The sequence below is a fragment of the Labrus bergylta genome, chromosome 9, assembly GCF_963930695.1.
Source record: "Labrus bergylta chromosome 9, fLabBer1.1, whole genome shotgun sequence".
Lineage (NCBI taxonomy): Eukaryota > Metazoa > Chordata > Actinopteri > Labriformes > Labridae > Labrus > Labrus bergylta.
The window spans coordinates 10,884,517-10,911,606 of NC_089203.1; the positions used below are offsets into that span (position 1 = coordinate 10,884,517).

Sequence of the window (27,090 nt, forward strand, 5' to 3'; positions counted from 1 at the left end):
ACATAAGGTAAAGGTGTATTTGTCTGATCTGGGGTCCAGTGGCAACAGTTTGCTGATTGTCCACAGTTGACCCCTGTTGACCCCAACCCTTTGGGAACTGTGTATTGACCAAAGAACTAGAAAGATGTTTAATAAATTAAAATGTGAAGATCACAGTATAAAAACACAAATACTACACATTTGTTTCAAAACGTAAAGTACTCAGTTAACAGCCACATTTCAGTGGAATGTATTTATATAGCAGATCCCGACGTTGGGCTGAGGTCAGATCCCGACGTTGGGCTGAGGTCAGATCCCGACGTTGGGTTGACGTCAGATCCCGACGTTGGGCTGAGGTCAGATCCCGACGTTGGGCTGAGGTCAGATCCGGATGTTGGGCTGAGGTCAGATCCCGACGTTGGGCTGACGTCAGATCCGGACGTTGGGCTGACGTCAGATCCGGACGTTGGGCTGACGTCAGATCCGGACGTTGGGCTGAGGTCAGATCCCGACGTTGGGCTGACGTCAGATCCGGACGTTGGGCTGACGTCAGATCCCGACGTTGGGCTTAGGTCAGATCCTGACGTTGGGCTGACGTGAGATCCCGACGTTGGGCTTCAGAGCAAGAGAGAGGGAGAGCGATAAGGTCCACTGTCCGTACACTCTTGTAAATGTATCAAAAAATTGGGGGGGGCGGCAGTAGCTCAGTCTGTAAGGACTTGGGTTGGGAACTGGAGGCTCGCCGGCTGAAGTCCAGGTGCAGACCAAATCTGGAAGTTGGTCTGGTAGCTGGAGAGGTGCCAGATCACCTCCTGAGCACTGCCGAGGTGCCCTTGAGCAAGGCACCAAACCCCCTCCCCACCACCAGCTCAGGAGCGCCCGCTGTGGACAGCTCCGTCACTCTGACATCTCTCCATTAGTGCATGTCCATATGATCCTGTTTGTGCATGTGTGTGTATATTTCAGCCTGTGTGTGTGTTGTATGACTTACAGGGTGTAAAAAACAGAATTTCCCCTTGCGGGGATCAATAAAAGTAAATCTTAAAAGTAAATCTTAAAACTGAAGCTTCTCCTGGCTCCATTTTAAAAATGTAAATGTACAGCTGCTTGCAGACGATTCTGTTCTGAACTCCAATAAATAAAAGAATATCTGTTAATGTAGGCCTACAGCTGTTTGCTGTTGATTCAGTACTGAACTCCTATAGCCTAAATAACGGACTATCGAGTGGAACTTTTTAAAACGCAAAGAACTTTTCAAATAGCCTAAATGTTGTATTGACAATCTATTTACTCCGAAGCCCTAAAACTAAAGTTGTCAAATAAATGTTTTGTTGTTAATTACAAAACGTGCCTTTGAGCCTTGGTGGAGAAGAAGCAAAAATGGAAATAGGTCCACTTGTTTTAAATAACAGTCACTTAAAGTTACTTTCCAGCCTCGAACAAAGTAGGCTACTAAGAACAGCTTCTTGATTTACTCAGAATCAATCAATCAGCAGCCTGACCTGACACACTAGCCTACAGTCTAGCCCCGCCCCCTAAAGCTGTCTCTTAAGATGTAATTTACTATTTGAACACAATGAGAAGTAATATTGCAAAAAAAATGTAGAAGGCTAAATCATTTTTATGATATCTTGGTTGTTCGTAATTTCAAATGTATAAATCATCAAATCACCAAAAATGCAGGCAGGTGATGAACCTATTTTGTGGGATCTTTGATGGGTCCTAGTGGTGGGTTGAAGATCAAATGGCCTTGGATTTACTCGTCTATGTTCACTTGAAGAGGAACAAACTTCCACAGGACTCCGAAGTAAAACTGATCAAACAAATTCATTTAATCCACAGTTTTGTTAAACAATCTTACTGGATGATTCAAAGTCAAGTTCTCCTAATCAATGAACTATACTACGGTAAAGAAACCATGTGGCTCGGTCCTTAATTGATCCTCAACTGCCTGAAACCGGTCTAACCCTCCCCCAGCACTAAAGAGCTCTCTCTCTCTTAAAGTAACCTACCTCACTGCTCTAACAGCAATACCATACTGCTTTTTAACTACAGAAAATCCACATGAATTAAATCAAATTACCTTTAGCTGACTTTTAATCCATTTTACAACTTAACTTATACAATGAAATCCCTATAATAAAGATTAACTCAAAATTGCACTGCTTATTTATTCACGTTAACATGTATGAATGTAACTTGGCTCCTACACTAGTATCTGAACTGTGTTTCAGTGCTATTGTTAATTGTATTTACAGTGAGTGTACTATCTTGCCTGGTCGCTAGATGGCGCTGTCTCTCTTCATCCTCTGCAGTGTGTCAGTCCAGTCACCGGGGCACATGTGCCTCTGCCTCTCGTGCGCACCCTCTTCTCACTCTGCCCCTGGAGCTGTTCAAATCTCCGAGAGGGAAAGGAGGCCGTCCCAGTGTGCCGCTGTCTCTGCACGCCGCCAGCAGCTCTTATCCTTGTCTGCTGCTCCGCTTTAAGTCCTGGAAAAATATCCTGCGGAGCCACGTAAACTCACTTTATTTTGTTATATAACGAAAGCGAGAGACCAAACTGCAGCAAAGAGCCAGAGCTGGTCCGAGAGATGTCCTGCATGCAGAACATGGTGAGCTCCAATTTTTCTAAGCTTTTCGTGAACTGTTCTCTGTCTGCAGTGCACATGCAGCCGGAATCTGTGTCAGAACTACTGTGTGGGTTTGTGATCTATGGAGATGGCATGATCGAAACTTTCTGCACAGTATGCCTGAACATGTTAACTTATTAAGATGCTAGACTGTGTTAAAATAGAATCATAGAAGCCTGATGCCAAATGCCAGACTGTTGCTTTGGATGGATCAATGTGTTTGTCCCGAAATCAGGTCTTAATCCTTAGAATTAGTTTTCACTGTTCTGGGATTTTAAAGCGTTTGAGTGTGTGAGGGAGACAAAAAAAAAAAAGAAAACTGATGGATGAACAATCTTTTTTATGAATACCTAGCCACTCTGCAGCTATGGTGGTCTCCTTAACTTCCACTGCAGTGTATTGAGAAGTGTTTGGCTGTAAATGTTTGGGTTGACGCTCACACTCCAGGGTCTCTTTGGTGCTCAAGATTTAAGGGACAAAAGCTGCTTCTATGTGTGTGAGAGTCACTAGTGTGTGTGGGTGGGTGGACGGAGGGGGGGGGGGGGGGGGGGGAGACACCAGCCCAGTCTTGGGGACTTCCAGACTGTTGTCCTGGAGACCAGAGGCCACAGGTGACCTCTGACCTGAGGACTCATGAAGCGTTGCAGGAAGAGACCTATAGTATTGTGGTTATGTGTGTGTGCTGACGTAAGTGAAGGAGCCTGTCTGACAATAGAGACACAGAAGATGTGTGAGCTGTTTTTGGAGGCTTCATGGTAACCGCTCCTGTAGGTGAGGGATGGATTATTGGAGGATTCAAAGAGGGGATGCAGTGTTGTGATATACTGCTGTCATGTCAATGTGTTTGACCGATCACTGCACGGCAATCACAGAGGCAGCTTAAGTGTTGTTTATGGTTAAAGTCACCACACAAAAAATGCATTCCCCCACCTCGTCCAGCCCACTTCACTGTGACACAGGGGGTGACTGAGAGGAGGAGATGAAGGAGATTGTGCCGTCAGCTCTCCTTCATCATTAAAGGCGAAAAGGTATCAAACCCAATCAAATAGTGCAGAGACTGAGCCGTTTCAAGAATCTGGCTGGATCCAGTTAGTGTTATATGATCGAATGATGATATAACTGTGATATACACTGACTGATTTAGGTCTGCATTCAAATACATCCAATCAGCTGTTCAAGCTTCTTTAAAATGATCAGTTTAAGCATCTTCCGTAACTTTAATCTTCTTGGCACAACCAAGGGCTGTGCAATGAGTCACAGCTTCATTTTTTATCAGGATATGAGTTGTTGCTTAAACATATTGCAAAAATCACAGTTATCACGATGAAAAAAAAGTGATTTTATGAAATGCATTCTCACTCAGCATGTGTACATTTTGCCCATGGAGGAAGGCATTACAGCCATACTTTTATACCATTTTGATGATGTCAGACAAAGGTCAATCTAGTCATAAAACACCCTCAGATTATTTGATGCCAATTAGTGGCGGGAAAAGAATACTTTGGATTTATTTTGGATTCAGGGGGGACATGCTGCAAACACATATTTTGTGAAACATTAAGAACAGCAGGTTGACAAAAATGTAGTGAAAGCAAATATGACTTGAATATAAGCTATATTTTTGTTTATCGCACTGCATATTGTTATCATTTTATTGAACAATGAAACCACACAGTCCACCTTTTTCATATTGTGCTGATCTGTTATAATTGTAATATCGGTGTAATGGCCCTTTGGGTTCGCATCAAGTAAATCCAATGAGCTGTTGTAACTTCTTTAAAATGATCAGTTTTAGCATCTGACAAAACTTTTGTCTCACAAGCATAACTGACAATTTCCCCAAAAGGCCTTCTCTTTTGATGAACCCGATTGTCGGATTTACAGAAAACGAATTGCAGATTGTTTGGTGCAGAGTTCATTTATCAAACAAATACAGCAACACATGATAAAGTTTACAGCTGGTGATTACTTGTGAAAGCCATATTTCACCCTTTGGAGCGTTTCAGAGAAATAAAGCAAAATAAACTATGGCTTAATAATTCTCAAACATTTTGTAATGGGCTCCTGTATGGTTTACTTTGCTAATGTATGATACTTGTCACATTATAAACAGTGATATTATTTAACAGCGTCATGGTGAGGGGTTTTGTAAAAGTATCCGAGACCATCTGTTCGCTAAAAGCAGTGCGGGAAAATTTCTGACAACAACCTATTAGCAGCGTCTCTTCCCTGCTCTTCAGTCGTTCAGCTGTTTGAGCTCCCAGGGGGTTGACACTCCTGTGTGTGTGTGTGTGTGTGTGTGAGTGTGTCAATGTGTGTGCTTGTGTGAGTGTGTGTGTGTGTGTGTGTGCGCATGTGTGTGCATACTGCATCTCCTTAAATCTCTGGCAGCTGATGAAACACTAATTCTGCTTGGATGTCTGCTGACCATTTGCTTACTGTTGCTTACATAAAGAGCGGAGGAAACAAACTCATTTCCATCAGGCACAGAGATTTTCATAAACAGCACCCTTTTTTTTTTCATGGCCTGATTTGAAACTTAGATAAAAGTTCCATTAAATAGCTTGACCTCTCAGAGGCATAAAAGCCAACTTACTGTCAACACCTTCAAAAATAAAGATAATACGTTCTGCTCTTTTCTTGTTGCGTGTAGGTGAAAAGCAGGTCAGTCATGCATGGTGCAGTCCAGATGGTGCAGCAGGGAGAGCACAGTTGTGAAGGCTCTGTGCCGGTCCCTTCAGGCAGACCAGCTAATCAAACACTAATCAGCCCTTCTTGCACTCACTGCTTTGGTCTGTTTCCCCTCTAGAACTCAGTTTCTTTAGCTTCTTAGATTATCTCCCCCTTTCTCCACAATTATCTTATTGTTCACTCCCAATCTTAGGCTTATCCTGTTACCCTTTCTCTCTCTCCTGTCTGGACTCATCACATAGACTCTTTATAGACAAGGTCATGCCTGATCGCTCAAAGAAGAAAGTGTCATGCTCTTACACTTCGAGCTTTCACTACGCGGTCATCCTTCTGCCTGTGGCTGGCCTGATACGCTCTCTGAGCCGTCTGTCGCTGCGATTAAAGCCTGGCCCGGTTAATAAAATCACTGTGGGATTTGGCTGGGCGTGCATGGTTGCCTGTCTGAATTCTGCCACTGTCTGATATGAGGCTGTTTAGTGGCAATGCCATGACAATAAATACATCACATTCATTAAAACAACTAGAATCAAAGTGTTAACACATACATATTTCTTATAAAGTTTTGAACAAGGTGATCAGTCGTTTAACTGAAGGAACTCTCCACAGAATGACATGTTTATGCAGGCTTGAGTTTGACAGCAGCTGAGGTTTCTTTATCCTTGGTAAAACATTGATTTACTACAAACAAATTTAGCTGGGTCAAGATGCAGAGCTCACAGGCTTAAGCAGAGTTATTTTTCAAATGTCAAGACAGAGAACACACCTCAGTAAATCATTACCTTAAAGTGGCAGGTGTTTCCTTATGGATGCAGAGTTATCTCTGAGGAAATGTTTCCACTAAGGACATGCCTCTTTACAAATTAAAAACAAAGGAGAAGCTATTGTCCCAGAGACACTTAAAATTGTGTAACGTAATTATCAATATTTTTGTTTTAACAATTTCTAATTCGACTTTGTGTTATTTAGAAAGAGATGCTCATTGTGAAATACCCACGAAGAAGAACCAGCTATAAAACAGCTCCACGAAGACTTTTGGCATTTTTGATTGCTCGTTTTTGATTTTAGGTCCATAATTTTACAGCTTTGATTCAAGCGGGCCATGCTTTTCTCAGAAACAAGCCCAGCCCACACCCAACTGTAGACACAGTTAGCCACAAGCTAGTTTTTTCTCACATGGAATTGGTGGAGACCAAACAAGAAGGTGAATGAATAATGGACCTATTTTCATTAAGTGCACAAAACAGACCTTGACATGTATGCTAATGTCACTCTGTATATTCTACGTTTGTAATTAAGCTACTGTTGGATTATTACATTAACACCTTAATGATTTGAAGTGCCCCTTATAAGGGAAAAAGTAGATGAAGCTCAACTGTAGCTAAATTATCTGCAAGAAAAAGTAACTACTTTTGAATATTCTCACAAAATAGCTCATGGAAAGCTTGAAGCATCACAGACTGATGCTATATAAGAGTAGGTGTGAATATGCATGGGTGGATTTGGCCTGAAGAGGAAAAAGCTTCGTAGCCCACATGTTTATTCCTGTCAATCAAAATGTCATGCTCTACCAAGGGGACCATATACTTAATATTTAATCACAGTCTACTGTTAGTGTTTTCTGGGTTGTTTCCGAGTGTATGATTGTCTGACTCCACACCTCGCTGCTGAACAATAGTTTGAACCTTGTGGGACAGGTGGGACCCCCTGACCTTCAGAGGGGAAAGGTCTGTGAGTGCAGGAGGGTGGACAGACCCCTGCTGTTACTATTGTCTCCGAGTGTCACAAACTGAGAGGGCAGACGGAAATAGCCGCTTTATCCCTCTAACTGGAACAACATCTCATCTTGGGACTATTGTCCTGTTAGCGAACGTAGTGTTATTCCCTCGTGTTTACCTCAGCTCAGCCGTATCGTTTCCTTGTGTATTGATCGGCCTTATCTCCTCGCGTGAGGAGCGCCCGCACTCACCTGCCTTCTATAGATAGGCTATCCGCAGCAATGGTTACCCTGTAAGTGCATATGTCTGTGTGTTGGGAAGAATTATGTGTGTGAAGAGTACTTGGCCCTTTCCTCTGTTATTTAGTCTGAAGAATTGTAGCGTTGTGGTACAAAAGGCCACGAGTCGGAGCCCTCCTCTGTGAGTGGGCATTGTTGTTTATTTTTATCAGTGTGAACAAGTAGCAGTCATCGAGGCAGCAGCAGCTCTATTCTCTTAAACAACATTTCATATTGCTGTCACATCGTGTTCTTTTACGTCAAATCAATGCTTTGGATGTAAAGGTTACATCCAGTTAACATGCTGCATGCATGTCTCACACAGGTCACTCATGTAGTGGAGCAACACTTAACACTTACTGGTCCTTTTAATATACTTTCACAAAACTCATGAAAACGTTCATGAAGTTTTCGGGGTGCACTGCATGCGTGAACGCAAACAGCCACGTTTCTCACTCTTATTTTACTCTGACTTTTTCCTGTTAGTGACCTAGTAAATGCTCCACGTAAAGTCGGGGTGAGCTACGGAGGCCCTGAAGTCCCAAAAAGTAAAGCAATATATATCTTGTGCACACAAGTTCATATCTTTGACCCAGGTGGATTGGTATAATAGGTGACTTTTTTTATTTTTATAGAAGAAAATATTGATTCATTGTTTATCGGCATTCATCGAAAAAATATTTCTAGATTTGATTTTTGGTCCATATTGCCCAGACTTAATGTAATTGTGTCTAACTACAGGTAGCATTGATATTAAGCAAAAAAAGATATATAATAAAGCGTAGAATAGTAGACTGTTGCTACATTTGCCACTTCTGCGTCGTTCTTCCTACTTCATGTCTTGCCTCCTGAGACCCCCCCTCCTCCCTCCCGTCCAACAGGGATAGTCTACGGCTGTGAAGTGCGTGTGTGAACAACCAATTCTGGAAGATTTCATGAGCAGTCTGCCTGAGATTGTCTATACATTTTCAGCAGTGCATATGTGAAAACAGCTTTACTCATCTTTTACTTGTCTGTTTAGTTAGTTTATTTTTAAAGACATAATTTGACAATTTTGGACTTACACAATTTCTGTGAGTTAAAATTGTGATACCTCATTCAAATATATTTTTAAATAAAGTATATACAATCAACAGTTGGTTAGCTTAGCACACACAAAAGCTGGAAACTTTAACATAGAAAGGGTCATTTTTTTAACAAAAAAGATCAAACAAATTAAGTTGGACTTTTTAAAGCTAGTGAGTTTTAGATTTGCTGGTGGGAAGATTTTTTTATGAAGCAAAATTAGCTGTTTTACCACTTTTCTTTTCTTTGTGCTAAACCTTTTCTGGAATTGGCGTTATGTTTATAGCATGGACATGAAAGTAGCATCAATCTTCTTTATCTGTCTCTCCAATCCTGAAAAACATTTAACCAAATCCTCTCTTTTTCTTTCTGTCTCTTTGAACAAAGCTATTCTTGCGATCGTCTTCTGAATCCGCAGTGACATAATATCAATTTGAATTCCCGTTTTTGAAGAAGAACTGGCCAAATTTAGAGACACTGAGCTCAGGTAAGTGTCTGCCCGCCCCCCAGATAAGGTTGTTTCACAAGAGCCAGACATCCAGTGTGCCTCCCGTAGCTGCTTCCTGTGATTTTATTGTCCTGAAGAGCTTAGGCAGAGGAAATGAGTCTAGCCCAGGTTGTCGTCCTGTCTAGTTGACGGGTCAGAGAGGTACAGTCTTTCCGTTGTTTCTGCCTTGCATTTCCATCCGTTGATCTTCAAATTCTTACTCTCTTGTAACCCTGTCCTCCTGCTGACATTTTCCCATACATTTAACACACTTGCACCCGCTTTACAACTCCTCCGGAGCTTTCATGTTGGAGCTGCTGTGTCTGTCAGCTGGGAGACTTACAACTGGGAATCTGAGGAATCTGAGCCTGGACATGCCTGTGGGGCCCAGAGGTAATGACAGGGGTACAGCAGCACCTGTTCATGTGTTAGATTGGGCTGCAAGACTTTGTTGGGGTTATCCTCTCTTTTAAATTTTTTTTTAGCTAACTGTTCTTCGAATTGCACGGGCAGGCCAAAGGGAGCCACAGAAAACACATACTTGCTCTGGAATGCCTTTACAAGCTTGCCAATCTCTACATTGTGCATTTCTGGTTGGCAAGGTGCTTTATTAGCTGGAATTCCTGTGTGCCCACCTATTGGTGCCAGCTTTAAGGGGTCCAGATACCTCCTTTACTCCCCTCATGTCTTCAGCCTACATCTAATGGGGGTGAAAGAATCAAGGAGTTTCTCTCCCCTGGTCAAGGAGCCTAGAACAATGCCCTCTCTTTTCTCCCTCCCCTGATGCAAGACTGTCTAGTTTGAGTTATGTAATGTGACACTGTGCAGAACCAGTCCAGTAACCCAGCTCCAGGAAGGGAGACTTACACTCAGACTATTGTCCAGACGGTCCACGCTGAGACAACCCCCACATGCTCTCATTTTCCACTTGTGTCCAAGTTGTCTATCTTTTAACCAAGGTCTGATTCCTCATCATTGTTGTATTATCCGTGAACAAACAACACAGATTGCATTGCTGGTGTTTGTCCGGTGACGTTGGCTCTCGTATGTCAATACAGGGTCTGGATTGACTGCCTCAAAGCTGGTTCACATGCAGGGTTTTTGTTTCTGGAACTGGGAGAACAGGTCTGACAACACAGGCTCCTGAGAAACTCAATGTGCACAAAGAGATGAGCAGGTGAGACAGGGAAAGGGAAAAGGAGGTTAAGTGTGAGCGGGAAAGTACCAGAAAGTGTCAAGGGAGTTTATAGACAGACTTTTATCTGCTGCTGCAGAGGTCAACTTAGTGATTTCTGCCAGTTTCCAGGTATATCTCCAGTGTTGCTGCTGCCTGTATTGGTGCCATCCTCACGCGCAGCTTAGGATCAGCTTAGTCGTCTATTTAGATCCATGCAAAGTCATTCTGTCGTTGCCTGCAGGTCAGCGGTTAGGACCACGCAGCTCCCTCTAGTCCACACCTCCCATCTGCCATCTGAGACTGAGAAACAGGAAGTCATGTGGCATGATAATCAGTATCGCGAGTATGAGGCAGATAAGAAAGAGAAATAGAGTGAGCATCAGGGGTATAGAAGGGAAGTTTCAGGTGGACAAACAGACAGGTAAATATGTCTTTTCCTTGTCCTACTTTAGATTATGTCTGTTTGCCTCAGGGTATTATTTACTTTTTGTGAAATTGTCCTTTTAAAGTCAGTCAAATAATCGTAATGGTATCTGGAATTCACTCAGCTAACCTGTCTGCAACTACTTCAGACATCAGTGAGCTTGCTGCTGGGACAAATTGGGTTATTTATATGCAAGAACGCTCAAAATGCTCTGAACTGGCAGTGATTTAAGGCTGCATTGTCAAAAACAGGAGAAAGCTGCAGAGAGAAGAAGAAGAAGGCAGCCTGATTGTTAATTACTCAGCCCACAGGGTTTGATTGTTTGCAGTGGTGCTGCATTGGAATTAGCTAACTTTTTAACGAATTATTTTTTCCTGAGTAAGAGACGTCACACTGAGCAGCATCCTCAGACTCTTCTTCACTCCCAGCACAGAACGATTATGCTAATTATCTGCTAATTATTGAACGTGCATGAATGGAGCCACATTGTGCTTAAAGAACTATATATAGGATTATTTGCTCCGCTGAGCTGGACTTCTTGATTTCCTCAATAAACCCTCTTTCCATTACATGCCTTCTTTTTGTTTTGGCCAATGATTGCTGGTCTGATGGTCTATTTGTGTCCCTGGAATTCCCCCTAAGGACTACTTACAGCTCAAGATTGTACTCATGCTGGGTAACAAGCTTTCTTTGGAATGACTTTGTTCTTACACATTGTGTTTTTTTTTTTATCAATTGTATTACTTGAGGAGAAATGTCAGAGCCGTACTGCCTTGTGGTCAGTGGTAACAGTAAATGTGTTACCTGAGCTGGCCGAACAAGCTGATATTAAGTAGCTCCCACTGTTCTGCTTCTCAGCACTAACAAACACCAAACAGCCGCTTTATTTACATAGAAACTCAAGTGGAGGAAAAAGTGCTGATGCTCTGACAGGGTGTCAGCGTGCGTCAGCATCAGTGTTTACTACCTGACACGCAGCCCGCTCTGCTCTTCTTCTGGTCTTAGAGTGTAGATGAGATCAAAGAAAATGTTTGGGATGTGATCAGTAAAGCTTTTTTTTTTTTTTTTTTTAACTTGTGCGTTTCACTTCAGCCTAAATCTGAAAGCATTAAAACTTCAAGCACTCATGCTTTGGATCAACCCCTACCTGCATGTTTCTCTGAATCCCAATCAATCTTTCAGCTGCAGTGCACACTTCTCCCTGTGTGCGTTTGTGCTGAGTGTATGGTCGAACGATGAGGGTGTTAGGATAGATGCTTTCACGTTCACTTTAGCAGTTAAGTGGAACTAGTTCAGGTGTGGGTCGACGTGGGAACAGCTCGATTTTTGTATGGCTGTAATCACAAATGGTGACTCCTACATGAACCGCTTCAGGAAACAAAGGAGCCACAGAGAGGAAAGAGAGAGAGAGTCTCTGCTCAGCCCACCCCATCATCACTATAATGAGTTTAATTAGAAGCTAGCTCTTCTGCTTTTGTCTTTATCAGCTCAATTTAACTTCTAATGACTCCCAAGCTCTGATTATGAGATATTAGCCATTTAATGTCTAATATTACCAACAAGACTCTCATGGGAACTAAGCGATTCTAACAATAGACACTGTTGTTTAATTTCTTAAAAACAACACAACAGCGATTCAGGCAGATCAGGGACCCTCCACTTCACCCATATCACTGCTGTATATATTATGTGAAGGCACATTAATAATTACCCAGTGAGCAATGTAAGGAATGCGCATTTTCCCCCTCACATCTCTCCCTGTTCATTCTTCACTCTGAACTTCTGCTCTGAATTATAACACGTCTGCTGATAGCAGCAGTTGGCAAACACTGCGCACTGTACTTGTGCTATAGCTAACACGGTGAACAGAAACCAAACAGGGAACTTGAACTGGATTAGACATTAGGGGGGAAATGAATACCGTTCCACTCTGTTGTTTGTTTTCTCACGAATTCCAATGAAGTGAGGTGAAAAAATATTTCTGATTTATCAGAGTTGTTGACTTCCTTTATAGCATCATGGGAAGACTCGTGATGTGTGTTTATCCAGTTTGATATCTCAGACAGGGCTGACAAGTCTTTAACATAGCTCATGGTTAAAGCTAAAACTTAAATGAAGTAAACATGTTGGAGTACATTCTAGCACTGACATCATGCCACGAACTTATCACATATTAACACTTGAGGTGTGTGTGTGTGTGTGTGTGTGTGTGTGTGTGTGTGTGTGTGCAGGATGAGTTAAGTGCAGGTGGATGTCACTAAAAACAACACTGAGGTCAGGCACCTATATGCTGCTGTTAGCCCACTCTATCCTTCTATCACACATAGAACACAGACAGACATACAAACACACACATCTATAGAGGTTGAACTTGTTACCTCACAGTGGGATCAACACAGACATTCATCGAAACAGCGTGAGGGATTATGCAATGAATCCCTTTAAACACAACAAATTCAATCTTCTCTTCTCTGCTCGAAGAGAACGGGATTAGGGTTGTTGTTGAATAAATGTCCCCATTAATAACACATGTATTAATACATTGGTGGGATGACCTCCTGAGCACACTCCCTCAGCATGCCATCTTCTCCCACTGACTTACATAACATCAGCCAGATCCAGATCAATAAGCTTCCATGAAACACCAGTGCAGCCAGTCACCCCAGTTAACCCTAACACTGCTACTGTAGTCAGGGCCAGTAACTGAATTCTAAGCAGAAATACAATACTGTTAAGTCAGCAGAGTACAGGCCAGTGGCACACTGCAGACCACCATCAATAGGCTAATAGATAAGTGAGGAAGCCCACCTCTGAGGGAGTGTGGCCTGTCAGGATCAGGGCAGTGAGACAAGTGAACAGAACTGTAAGACTCTTACATGTTCAACCTGGTGTAACTCCTCTAGAGGTTTTAATGTTTCTGGATCAGTAATTGTTAAAACTTTGGGGAAATTAAAAGTTTTAGTTTTCAAATAAAAAAGTGAAATCGATCTTCTCAACAACAAGACCCATTTGGACAGGTAGTTAGTCAGGCCATATCCATCTCAAAAGAAACATTATTGAAATTAAGGTAGTGATATGGATGACAGGCATGAAAGAAATGAAGGATGATATTTGAATAGTTTTTACACATTGAAAATTGAATAGGCACTCTATATATGGATAGTTATTACAAAATGTAAGTCATATGCAGGGATATCTTTCCATGAAACTGAAGGGAAATGGCTTGTGTTAATGAAATTGTGGCACATGAGACTAAGAGGTTGGAAATGTGCCCAAGAATCACATGTTAACCTGTGCGTATCGTGTGCTTTTCTCTTAGATACTGATAACTACAATCATAAAGTAGCATTTATAAATTCAACAACACTTTGTGACAGTCAGTATTGGCTTTGAATTAGGGCTGCACAAGCAAATGATTAAAAATAAACCCAAAACATATCAGAATTTATTACATTCAATGAACAAAAGATATTGGCAATATTTTCACATCATTTACACGAGCTGTCAACTAATCTCAGATTAAATGGTGCCAATTTTGTCAAAAGCAAAAAAAAGGTGAGAAAAAAAATAAGCTTTTTGGATTCAGGAGCGTCATTTTGCAAACACAGGTATGTGTATAATATGAAGAACAGCAGATAGACAGATTAAGTGTAAGCTAAAGCTAATATGCAATCTTTAATTTGTGTTACTTCACACACTTCATATTGTTGTAGTAATACTGAACAATGCGATCGCACAACACATAATCCTCTCGTAATTTGCAGGTTTACTTGTAAACAACATTGCTTATGGTATTTGGCAAGTTTTGGACTTGATGGCTACATCTCTTTTTCCTGGGAGTATGATAAATACATTGAAGCAGAAAAAACAACTGCTTAGTTACAGCATTTGTGCCCGTCTGTCTTACACTTCTGATAGAACAGATGCACTTTTATTTCAGTCAAGCAAGCTCTGCACAGGCTGTGTGACAGTTCATTTTGAACAGGTAGGTCCTGTGATGTGATGAAACTGTCGAAGTAGGAAAGCTGTTTAGCAACTGCAGCGTTTCCAATATTCCCACAAATGTGTAATTTCTCCCTTGTCAGAACTCGCACACTAAATCGTCTGCCTCTCCTCTGAACTGTCTGTGTGTTGAATAGCGCCCTGTATCCACCACCATGACTAAAAATGACCTTTGACCTCCCTAAAGGCTAAAGTCTTGGTCATCAATGGAGACAGTGTGAGTGTGAACACTGAGTCTTCAGCTATAGCTCCAGCAAATCCAACAGTGAGTGAATTATGTCCCAAATTTCACTAAGTGATCGCTCCTCCGCTCAAGTGTCATGAAATGAAAGTCAGCCTTTTTATGCACAATTCTGTCTGCTCTCGTTCAGAAAACAGGAGACAAGAATCACCTTGAGGTATTGAAGCCTGAGGCGTCAGACCAGATTTCCATGTCTTGAGTGTGTCTTGTGTCTTGTTAGATTTGGTAGATTTATGACGCTACATGACACACAGACTGCCTTCAGAGTGCACAGAAGAAGGAGCATTTCATGACCCTGCTTTTAAACACTTTGAGTTCTCAGAGAGGCCTCGGGGTCTGAAGAGAGGAAAGAGGTCTGTCTGCCTGATTGTCTCCCATCGATAATGAATAATCTGCCAACAATTAGAGTCTGCTGCGGAGCACTTCTCTGCTGTCTTGCCCCACAGCCAGAGACACACTCACTCATTACACGCTAGAGTGTAAAAGTCAGAGAGTGAAGCTCTCCTTTTCTTTATTTGTTGGATGGTTTTTCCCATTTGGCCTCTGGTGTGGCTCACCCTGCTACTGCTGACGAATGTCGATAGTGAAAACAGCATGGTATCACATAAAAGCCCTGCTTTGGTTTTGTATGAAATGGATTTTGTGCACTCTGTGCCAGAAATAGATCTTACAGAACATCCATCACTGTTTAGGATGATCAATGAGAACCCTGTTTTTTCATGCTGAAAAGTTTGCACTGGTCGGCGAAGAATGTGATTCTGGTATTTTAAAACTGAGGGGCTAGTTTTACATTGAGTGAAGTCTAAATGTTCAGCTGGCAGTTGTAATATGGGCTGCAATTCACCATTTGCACACAGTAGCCATGATTCTCTCACCTCAAGCTCAGGGTTAATCGATTTCTATTATAAGTTGTAGTGCTATGTCAGTAGTTAGTTGTATAAACTAAAAAGTTATCTGACATTCTGTGTCAGTAAACATTTTCTGATCGATCCACAACTGAAAAGAAAAAAATGTCGGAAAAGTTCATCTGGGCTGGAGGAACATTGGCCAACATTAAAACTATGTTTATATCTCATAAGCTATCATTAGTCAACAGCTAATGTTGGCATCAGCCATGTCAGTGCCTAGCATCGGCTAGGTAGCTTGCTAAAATTGATTTCAGATTATGTTTCACAATATGATGGGATCGGCAGGAAATTCCATGCTGACTGTAATGCCTGGGTGGAAGTAGCTGCATGCTAACATCTGAGTCAAAACAAGTTTGTACTTTTATAGGGCTCAGTTGCCCCAAAGGATTACATTGGATATATCATGTACTTTTTGCCTGGGTGTTACTTGTTAGAAGGCATGGATGATGATGACTCTTTTCTATTTTCTAATACTTCACAAGAATAATATTAATTGATTAAAATCACTGTAAACGCACCACTGTAGGCTAGAAATGATACTTCCAGCTTCCTGCTGCACTCTAGAGAGCTGGACCTTTGCTCATGTGGTTGAAAATGTGAAACCAATTAACGTTTTTTTCTATTTTTGTAGTTTTTATCAGATGAAGGATTACTCATCATTATCATGATACAGCCTGTGAATTCAGATTAGATCCATATTTTGGAATTGTCCCTCTTCAGCCACATTATCTTTAGAAATGACAGTGTAGGTTGGTAAGTCTGTAAGCATAATACCGCAGATCTCTGTAGAATAGATTAAAGAAGGCCAATGGCTGAATCGGTAATCGCTCTATAGTCCTTTACACAACTAACAGCTGTGAAAACCAGCACACACAGCTTTGATAGAGCTTATATAATGTAACAGAGTGTGCGATGCGTGGGAGGTTTTAGATGTAACCTGCAAAGTTACCCCACAAACGTAAACAAACTTTGATCGTGAAGCCGTGGAGAGAGAGCGCTGAGGGAAGAGGGCAGAGCATCCAGAGCTGTGAGCCGTGTATAGGCTTTTTTCGGGGCTGTGTTGTGTGACCCTCAGTGTGAGTGAGCGTCCGTGGGAGTGAGCGTTTTGTTCATCAAAAAAAAAAAAAAAAACGGACGAGCCTGAGCTTGTGTTGTGCAAAGCATCTTTGGAATTTGGCTCCCTCGTCCTTCTCTCCTCCGTCTCAGTCCCAGCGCTGACCTGTGTGTCTCTGAGGGTTTGAAATGTCCCCTCTGCACGCTCAAGCATTTCATTGGAAGCTTTGTTTTCCCTACAGGACACCTGATTACAATATTTAAGGAGAGAGCACCCTTCACAATCCTACACTTGAAGGTGAAATGCTTTGTTTTCATTGTGATTGCATTGAAGTGGCAGTTTTATGGTTTTCAGCTTGAGTTAGGACATCATCCTGAGAAAACTCAAGCCAAGACCTTCACTGTAAAGCTTCAAAGCAAGCCTTTAGAGACGCACAACTCCCAGCAGCAAGTTTATATCTTTCCTTTTAAGTATGCACTGTTCTAGATCACTAGCAAAGTCTTGAGTATCTACGATGCATATGGAGTGGATGCATCGGGGGAAAATGCTAGACACCCTTATACTGAAATTAAAACAGGTCTGATGCAAGAAACAAGAAAATTACATTAAAAAACATCATGTTTTGGAAGATATCATGAGTATACTTCCACCAGACTGGAGAAAAAATATTTTTACTGTATTCACTGAAAGCCTTTTCCCAACACAAACACAAACACTTTTCCATCCATGCACTGACTTGACTTTCGAGGTCCAGTTCACAGCAAATGAAGCATTTGCTGGGAGGCTGTCAGAAACTCGCTCTGCAGCTGAAGGTAGAAGTGGACAGTATGAGAAGGTGAGAGAGGCTCATCTGTTACCTACGCAGCACTTTGATCCACTGATCCTAAACTTTTTATGCGTGATGAAAGGTAGCAGCTTCTGAAAGAGCTCGTCACTGCTTTGAGAGGAGCGTAAATCAAGAACAGAGCACTTTTCAATTAGACAGTAACTGTTCAAGGCTGGTAGGAAACACTGCTTTGATGCATGTGTGTTCATGTGTGTGTTCATGTGTGTGTCTGTGTGTGTGTGTGATTTAAGGAGGTGTGTTGCATTTCAGGGCCCCTTGATCAGTCAGACTGGGCTGTAAATCTCGCTGTGTCTCCTGGTTTACTCTGGCCCATAAACTAGAAGGCAATTATGGAAAACAACTGGATGCAAGATTTCTTCAGTCCTGTAAGATTTGTGGTTGCAGCCCTGACAGGATTTTTACTCCCCTATCTACCCGAAAGGAATTGCTTTGCCTCACCCGCCCTCTCCTCCACCCCGGCATCACGTCAAACATCGATTGGCCTCTCGTGTCTTTTGCAGATAGAAACAAGACATATACAGAGTAAAATACCGTACCTAAAGATACTGTATCAGACCTTGGCCAGTGGCCATTTTGTTTGACACACTCATGGTTTATTCATATGGTGTCAGACACATACAGACTCAGCATGACCTGCATCAACCCGTATCCATCATGTCTTACTCTGACCCGGGAAACAGCGAGACAGGAAGACTTCCTGGTCAGAGGAAGTTTAAGTCCCCAGAGTGAAACATTTTATTTGATTACATTAATGATCATTGTTCTGGCTGTATGATATGGGCTTATTAAGAGCCGGATGCTTGAGTGGAAAGTTTTACATCAGGGGGAAATAGTACTTCATGAATACAAACATGAGCAACTTGGGCTGCTTTGATCTCAGCCTGGCGGAGAGCCCTGAGTGGAGTGGGCTGGAGCTGCCTTTGCACAGCTCTCTCTGCCTATTTCAACCATTTGCATAATTGTTATAACTGTTGAGGCCGGCAGCGCAAAACACTTGATAAATGTGGAAAGTATTAGAAGCAGGAAGAGATGCCAGAGTGTCACCGAGGGTGTGTGTGCTCATACATAGTGTATATGTATATATATCGGTGTGACAGTGAGAGAGAGAGAGATTGCTTTAAGGTAGTGTGTGTGTCATGATGAGTGTGCACATACTGTGAGCTGATGGTGAGGCAGCAGGAAGGCCCAGTCATTAGTTTGGATGAGTCCGGGTTTGATCTCCCATGAAGTCATTCACCTGCCAAAAGACTCTCTCCCATTCTGGGGGTTATTGCAATTTTTATCCCTTAAATCATCTCTAAAATATACAAAGCTTGGTTTTCTACCCTCCAGACAGCCACATGGTGTTTTCAATTTAACTTTGGGTAAGCGGACTTAATAACCTTTTCAAATAATAACAACCTTTTTTCCAAATGACCTGAAATTCGCTTGAAGTTAACAGTGTTGAGAGCTCATCTTGTTGGTGTATCTTGAGACACTTTTGTATCTTTAACACCTTTGACTTCTTTCATTTTAGCACATTTGTAATCTTTCAAGTTGGATCGTGACATGACATAAGAAGTTGAATGTCCCTGAATGCACAAATAAAAATGTCACACATTGTTGATAAAAAATATTTTTGACAGATTATTGTTATTACTATAGAACTATTTTGATCGTGTTATTAAATGAGTCAGAATTAATAGTGGCCTGCAAAAATATTAAACAACAAAGACATATTTTGGAAATGCTTGGCACTGAGCATTAATATTTAGTATTTTGCCTTTAATGTCTACCTGTTCCATAGATGCCACATAAACTGGTTTAGCACAAAATGAGTCGTCGCCTCCCTCTGGTCCTGTTTATAGTCCGATGCGCTGCGGCGTGTTTGTGTGTTTTATGGTCTCAAGAAGGTTTTATGGCTGCTGGGGGTGTTTATGCATGGAAAGAGAGAGGGTCAAAAAGGTGAAATCAATAGTGATCCTTAATGAGGTTGTCTGAAAAGAAGGGAGGGAGGGGATATGGGGATGATTACAGATTTCACACATTTCCCCCGGGGATTAATATAGTCTCTCCCATTCTGAATAGAGGTGAAGAGTAGAGAAAGAGTTGAAAAGGCTCAAACAAAAAAAAAAAAGACAAAATAAACTATGAAGCCTCTGAGATACGTGTTGGGGTAACTTGGAAATTGGTTCAGTTTTATTGGTCAACAAAGAAAATGTTTAAAAATGTTGGCTTTTTCTGACAGCTTGCAAACCTAATCTCACACAGCCAGACATCAAATAAGTTAAAAATGTATTCAAGCCATGCTAGACTTGGGCACACTGTGTATATGGTGCATTTGGATACACACATTATCGATGGAGACAGGAAGTCTGCACAGAAAAACAGCCGTCACAGAACTTGATTAAATCGTCCATAATGTGTATGCTTACTGAACCACTTGTGTCTGATTTTGTTCTCTGGTTTGTAAAGGAAATGGGACCTGCTGTGGTAGCCTAGTTGGATAAGAGTTATGTAACAGGATTGGGATGGGACATATGCTGCCCATCCTCAGAGAAAAACAAACCATCACTGAGTACATGTTTTAGTGACCCTGTAGTCTTTTTATCTGCCCTTTAGAAATAATGACACGATGCTGCAACATCTGCTTCTTAAAAACAGACATTTTAAAATTGGTTTTGGATTGGGATGGTTTTGGGTGAAACAGGGCTTTGGTTGAGGTCAGTCTGTGTGCATTTGCAAAGCTGTAGTGTTGTGAGAAGCAGAGTTGTTCTAGCTGTGCTCTGAGACAGCTGTCTGTACAGAGAAACACAGCTGATGAAACGTCAGCTCAACATCCTCCCAGGGTGGTAAACTGGCACAAAGTAGAGTTTATTTCAGCAAAGTGGGATAGGGATCTTTCTAGGGTCCAGACTACATTAACTTCTCTATCCTCTACTACTATGTCATGGATAGCCATGACATTTTGCACTAACATTTACAGTCTCAAGAGGAAAAACCATTGAATGGGTTGTTACAGATATTTTAGGCACCCAAAGAATGAATCCTAAATATTATGGTTAGCAAATAGCATTTTGTCTTTTGGCACTAACAGGGCAGTCGTCTCAAAATCTGTAAAAGTATTGACACAAAGCTAGGTATGAATGTTCAAGGTCCCCTAGTGATGAAAAAACATGTTTTACTCCGTGTAGTCCTAATTAGCAAACCCAGTGAGGTTAATGCCTGCTCAGACACTTAAATATAAAACAAATACTAAACATATCCGTCTACACTCCACAAGTTAGCCACGTCAGTGTGAACATGTTGGCATGCTGATGTTAGAATAAAACTCAAAGGAGACTGTGCGTCAGTACAACCTCACACAGCTGCTAGCATTGATGTAGACTCTGCATCTTTACTAAATGACTGTCGCAAACCTTACAGATTAGTGGTTTATCATTTTATCATTTGTTTGGCTCGCTATATCTATCTATGTATAGGTGTGGTGATGTAAAGTCAAGACATTTAAAGAAGTCTTTTTGGGAGCTTTGTGACAGCCATTTTACTACAGCTGTGACATTCCTTAAGCAATTAAGATTATAATCATCAGATTGATTGGAAATTAACACTGCAGTCACTGTGTCACTTCTAAATGTTTCAGTATGAAACAGTACATGCTGCTCCTGTTATTTCCATTTCCATCTATATTAAAAAGGAAATAATCTTCAGAAAAGGTAAAGGGGTAATAATGGATTTGAAGTGTCTAAAAATGTAAATTCTGGTTGGCGTTTTTTGTTTTGGATTTTGAAAATTTCAAAAAAAAAAATCAGAGAATCGAAAAAGACCAAGTACTTTGAGTTTTCTGTTGTATCACTACACTGATTTACACAAGTAAATCAAGTAGTAGATTCTAGACATTTTAAGGGCTGCAATTAATGGAAGAGTCTAGAATGAACAATTATCTTTCATTTAAAAAGTTAAATGTTTTGAAAACAGCTTGCAGATGACTAAAATTGTATGTTGCCAAAAGAAGCATGGTTGTCAACTAATTATTTAATCACACAGTTCTTTTTCTACTTTTTTCACAGAGCACCTCACCCCCCCACAGAGTCCTGTAACCAATGGCAACCTCAGTCCAGACTCTTCCTCTGACCCGTGGTCCCAGTAAAAACTTCCGTAACCCCTTCCCAGCCTCGTCCCTCTCGTCCCGCTGCGGCATGGGAAGTGTAGGTAGTCTGGTGGAGCGGCCAGATGTTTCTCCGACGAAAGGCAGCCGTGCAGTTCCCCAGGTGAGACCCAAACAGACCAACGGCCTCCTGAAGAAAGGTTTCACCCAGAGAGAGCTACTCAACTACCTCAACATCACCAGGTGAGCACTGCTGCTAAGAAGCATGCTTCAGATTACAAGGTACTCTAAAACATGGCAGGGCTTGACCTTAGTTACTGTGCTTGCAACAGGAAAGAGCCTAAAGCAAGCCAAAGCAGCGACGGTAAGAAGGACATCATCTCTGGTCTCAGCTCCACCAGTGGCCGGGAGGACGAGAACTTATACGCCAAAGTGTACAATAAAGACGGCACTGAAGTGGATTTGACTAAAAATTCACTGCCAGGTTCTGGCAAGTATGAAAAGGTGAATGATGTTTTACTCTCTTGTAATTTATTAACGCAACATACACCAATTCAGTTGAATGACTTTCCATAATACTGCTGAGGCCGTTAAATTGTTCAGTATCACATTTATACATCTTTGGCAGTGTGATGCAGCAACCACACAGTACAACATCTCACCAGCATAAATCAACCTTATTCTCCTCCAGCTCACCAGCCGAGATTGAGAATCTATAACTAGCTGTGTTCTTAATTTATTGCAGCAATAAAATCTCACCTTTTTCTCTTGAACTGATCAACACTAAGAACACAGAGTCGAACAGTATTGATTTCATAGAAACATTAAGATTTATGTTTCATAGCTCAGCCCCCTTTGCTGAAAATAAGGTATTTTCTCAGCTACTTTGTTTTATCTTTTCATCCACTTCAATTGCCCTAAACTTTCTTTTTTTCTTCACAGGCTCGGTTTAGGTCCTCTGCCTTCAAGCCTGTCACCCCCAAAAATTTCAGCTCCATGCAAAACCTCTATCCGTCTTCCAAGTCAGAGGATGTGGACCATGGCCTCTCCAACGGCCTGCAGAGAGGCTACGCCCATGTCACTAAAGCTGTGTCCACGTCCTCTTCCTCATCCTCACCTTCCCGTCATGCAGGACCGACATCCAGTGGTAACAAGGTAGCCTAACATTTGTCATAGCACACAAGAAAAAAAAATGTTCATTGACCTCAACAAAACTAGTTGAAAACTGAGCCTTAGCCCACGGAATAAATATGTTATAATTAAGTTACATCGAGAACAGAGGCAAAGCAGTTCACTGCTCATTAGTTTTCATTTTACTCAGGCAGAATTTGTGATAATTATTTATTTTTCTCAGTCTACTTCTCTAACAGTGAATCATAACTGTATAATTTTGAACATGTAGGCTGTGTCCTCTGTGCGTGGGATAAGCCAGGAGGATGATAACCTGTCAGACTCGGGCCATAACTCCATGAACAGCCTGCCGCCGTACAGGCCTCCATTCCGCCCACACCTGACCCACATCAGGTCTGCCACTGCAGCTCTACTTCATATTCAGTGTTGACTTTTTTCTACTTAATTACTGTGTGGGAAGTGATGATTTAAGACATTCAATTGTTTCTGTTTTTTTCTCAAGTGCATCTATGGGCCACATCAACACCATCGGCTCCCTGGATCGAACCTGTCTAAGCCCGAAAGGCGTTGGGTCAGGGGGCATGGCCATTGGAGAGATGGCCTGTCGGAGCATGGCAACTCTGAGTCGTCTGGCTCCATATGGAGGAGAGGCTCCACCCCCTTATGAATGGACACTCTCCATGTCCGTGGAGGAAGTGGTGAGTGCATGGCAGGCAGACACATCGATGGATATGGACAGGTGGATTTGTATGGATGGATAGCTGAATTGAGGACTTAATGAATGGATGGATGGATGGATGGCAGGAGGGTATGATTTAAAGATTGGTAAATCATTTACACTGTCCCTTCAGGTGCGTGATCTTGAAGAGCGCCTGGTGGAGAAAGAGCACGAGCTGAAGCAGATGAAAAGAAACCTGGATGAGAGTGAAGGAGCCATCGCTCAGGTGGATCCCATTTTATTGGTCCGTTAATCATCAATCTAGACATCCACCTGTCTCCCTTCTGAAGTCTGACCCCCATCTGCTTGTCACATGCAGGTATTTGAAGGCAAACAGCGTCTGTGGGAGAAGGAGGTAGAGGAGCTAAAACGCCTATATGCTGCCAAGCTGCGTCAGGTTTCCCAGCATGCACAGCGTTCCCAACGCAACCTGCAGTTGCAGTTGTTCAAGGCCCAGCAGGAAAAGACCCGACTGCAAGAGGAGCTCGAGAGCCTGACGAGGGAAAGGAGCCAAGAGGTTGGAGCTACGGTAAAGCCAACCAGTCCCACTCTGGAGGAGACGCAGTGGGAGGTGAGGCCCTGGAAAGTCAGGGGAAATAGACGTTTATGGCTGGAGAAGCACTTAAAAAGTAGTAATTACAGGGGACAGTGGAGATAACTGAATTCTTTACTTGTTTGTCCTTTTAAAGATTATCCAATCAAGGCCCGTAAAAATGTATGTTCTTCCATTCCTTAGTCCTTTTTTCCCCATATATTTCATCTTGCAGGTTTGCCAGAAGTCAGGAGAGATCTCCCTGTTGAAGCAGCAGCTGAGGGACTCCCAGGCGGAGGTGACCCAGAAACTGAGTGAGCTTTTTCAGCTGAAGACACAGCTCAGGGAGACTCGCACAGAGCTGCGCAACAGGGAGGGCCAGGTAGATGCACTGAAGCTGGTCCTGCAGGGGACACAGCGGCGCAGACTCCCCTCTCAGACTGCACATGACAATGAAAAAGGATCTGATGAGAGTCATCCAGCAGGGGCGACAGGTAGTTTAACGTCTCTTACCCGTGTGTACATATCCACACTGTTCATGTTTCAGTCACATGCTTGGATGTTTGAAATAAATACACCGTACATTAGTCATGCAGAGGTCAAAGATAAGGTTTGAACATTTGTTGATACAGCACGAGACAGAACGAGATAAAGCAAGATTCAAAGACTTATCATTAAAGCAAGATTGAAATGATCAGAGTTCATTCAGAAAAAAAACAATCTTTGAGGCCTTTTCATTGCCAAACACTAAGCTATTTAAGACCTAATAAATCCAGGCATAAACCCAGCTTGTACACATTGGAAAATTAAAATAAATAAGTGATCTGTAGCATAAATAATATGCCACAGATGCATGTCTGGCATCAGAGTAAGTAAGGCATCTAATCTAGGCTTCTTATCAACACAGCAGGAGGTTGTTTGAACTATTTTGAGTTTTGGTGTCTACATACTTGGATCTAAATCAGGTTATTTCACCAACCAGGTCAGGAGCAGAGTTTTGCGCCCTTTTAAAAAGCAGCCCGTGTCTTTCATTATATTTTCCCTAAGGCTCTGTTGAACTTTAAGTTAAAGCCATGTGAACTTTGTTGCAGGAGGATGCGGGGGCCCTACAGAGGAGCGTCTGCGCGCTGAGCTCCTGCTGGAGCGACGCCAAAGCGAGGCCCAGGCCATGGCTTTTGAGGAAGAGAGGAAGACATGGCAGATAGAGAAGGATAAGGTCATCCGCTACCAGAAGGAGCTGCAGGCCAGCTACTTAGACATGTACTACCGCAACGAAGAGCTGGAGAAAGATCTGCAACAGCTGAGTGTAGGCAGAGAGCGGGGAGGAGCAGGAGGGAGCAGAAATGGGACACTGGAAAAAGAAGTACCGGACCTGAGGATTGAGAGGGAAGATGAAAAACAAGAGGAGAGACCTGCCTCTGGTTTGCCCTGGATAGAGAGAATTGAATCATCGGAAATTTGAATGTGACTGATTTGCAATGCAAACTGTTTTCTCCCTGTAGTATGGATTCTACGGAAGCTCATTTGTGCCAGAAAAAAAAGGGTAACTATTTCACAGTTAAGACCCATGCGAAAGAAAGTAGTTTGAAATAAGTACAAAAAGTATAAAAGAAAACTCACCAAGACAACAATGTGGAAACAAGATTACACTAGGTAAAAATCTATATTAAAAAGATGAATAGAAGTTGTTAATTTTACAAGAATAAGTTAAATTTAGAATTTACAAAAAAAGGTTTATGAAAGTATGATTTACTAAATCAAACATGCAGAGCAACATGAAACTACTGTAAGTCAAACTGTTCACTCAAAGTCAAAACTAGAACTCATCCAATCAAGAGATATTTAAACTGTTGAATTAAATGTCTGATTTTAAGCTAATTTTTTTTTTTTTTACTTGAGGACTATTCTTATTTTTTAATCATATAACATATTTTTTTCAAAACCCTTGTTAAAATGGGTTTAATAGGTTCCTCTCCTTTTGCAGTTCTCTACCCTTGCACCCCTGTTGATTGTGTGAAGCCCTTATCCTGCAAAGAGCGGACCAATAACCTTCTGCAGTGTGCTCTTGTTACTGAGGGAAGCTGCACAGAAATACTGTTTCTGCCTCATTTCTCCTTAGCAGAAGAGAAGTGGCCCCTGGACTGACTTCTATCTGTAATAAACCTGTAAATGTTTGATTGATATGCTAACAATTTGTGTGCTCATTTTGAGTTACTTCTTGGTTTGGACTGCTGTACGGTCTTGACAGTAACCAAAGGCTTCAAAGGGATGTATTACATCTTAGCACCTGTTCAGTCTATGCAGGAGGTTTTGTTGATTAAGGATCCACCTGGACTCATGGAGGAAGGCTGCATCTCTGGGTATTGTGGATTAGAGCTTTCTGGTGCCAAGGTGCAAATACTATTTGTTTGTCATTAAGACAACTCTGCACCCTACTAAAGTAACTTTATTTTTCATTTGGTTTTCTGCCTGTGTCAGGTCAGATCTCTATAGTATGTACAAAGTGTCTTTTTGATTTTATTGGCCTTTTTTCCATAAACTCTAAGCACACTGTTGTCTTATTTAAGTGGGTATATTTTTGCATCTTTCCATTGCAATGGAAGCGATCAATAGGTGATGAACATGACTGCTCTTCCTATTGGTGCAATTTCTTGCACGCGTCCAGCCAATAACATCCAGTGCATGACCTAGATGAAGATGTTCTCCGCTGTTGTTTATTGTTAACATATGAACGTTTAAAAGCCAGCTCCCAATCGACCTTTTGACATACTGTGACTCTTGTCTATTTACTGAAAGTTAAAGTGTACAGTATATGCATATATGTTTGGTTTGTTTTCAAAATAAACATTTATAAAGTGGTGTAAATATGTAAGTGGGTGCTTTCCTGTCTCATTTTTTGGTGTAAATCAAGGCTTCACAATGCTCAGAAGTTGGCCTTTCTGTTCACTGTTGTACAAAAAGGTATGGAAGAGGTGTAACTGAGGGCTTTGACCCTGAGGCTCAGACATTCGGCTGCACTGAGTTGGCTTAAAATCTCCACAGAGCGTGCCAATAAAAAACCTAAGGACAGAAGCTTTATGACAGACTGAACAGAGCAGTGGAGGCTTTTGGGACTAATGTGGCT

At 41.8% G+C, this 27,090-nt stretch overlaps 2 protein-coding genes across 4 annotated transcripts; one reads left to right on the forward strand and one right to left on the reverse strand.

Annotated features, from left to right (window-relative positions):
- Positions 1–233: 233 nt before the first annotated feature.
- Positions 234–4,004, reverse strand: LOC136180004 (uncharacterized). Its single transcript, XM_065959053.1, has 2 exons — positions 3,982–4,004; positions 234–594 (listed from the first exon to the last, which is right to left on the reverse strand). Exons 1-2 carry the CDS (start codon positions 4,002–4,004, stop codon positions 234–236), a joined length of 384 nt encoding a protein of 127 aa, XP_065815125.1.
- On the forward strand, positions 2,327–26,833 carry n4bp3 (NEDD4 binding protein 3). Of its 3 annotated transcripts, none has more exons than XM_020639473.3 (10): positions 2,327–2,591; positions 21,548–21,828; positions 21,918–22,089; positions 22,528–22,740; positions 22,988–23,109; positions 23,219–23,414; positions 23,568–23,678; positions 23,754–24,005; positions 24,202–24,460; positions 25,058–26,833. In XM_020639473.3, the coding sequence occupies exons 2-10, from the start codon at positions 21,581–21,583 to the stop codon at positions 25,426–25,428; spliced, it is 1,944 nt and encodes a 647-aa protein (XP_020495129.1). In that variant the 5' UTR covers positions 2,327–2,591; positions 21,548–21,580; the 3' UTR covers positions 25,429–26,833. The 3 variants fall into 3 exon arrangements, with proteins under 3 accessions (XP_020495129.1, XP_020495132.1, XP_020495130.1); XM_020639476.3 differs by having other exon boundaries at positions 2,334–2,591; positions 23,568–23,660; XM_020639474.3 differs by lacking the exon at positions 2,327–2,591 and adding an exon at positions 10,296–10,443.
- The last annotated feature ends 257 nt before the right edge of the window (positions 26,834–27,090 follow it).

What these genes read in the sequence shown, in the direction of transcription:
- n4bp3 (XM_020639473.3), top strand. Translation starts at nt 21,581, where the DNA reads ATGGCAACCTCAGTCCAGACTCTTCCTCTGACCCGTGGTCCCAGTAAA. An exon ending in GTTCTGGCAAGTATGAAAAG is followed by an intron (nt 22,090 to 22,527) that starts GTGAATGATGTT and finishes TTTTCTTCACAG; the next exon opens with GCTCGGTTTAGGTCCTCTGC. An exon ending in TGGAGGAGACGCAGTGGGAG is followed by an intron (nt 24,006 to 24,201) that starts GTGAGGCCCTGG and finishes TTCATCTTGCAG; the next exon opens with GTTTGCCAGAAGTCAGGAGA.
- LOC136180004 (XM_065959053.1), bottom strand. Translation starts at nt 4,004, where the DNA reads ATGCCTTCCTCCATGGGCAAAAT. An exon ending in CCTTCCTCCATGGGCAAAAT is followed by an intron (nt 595 to 3,981) that starts GTACACATGCTG and finishes CTTGCTCTGAAG; the next exon opens with CCCAACGTCGGGATCTCACG.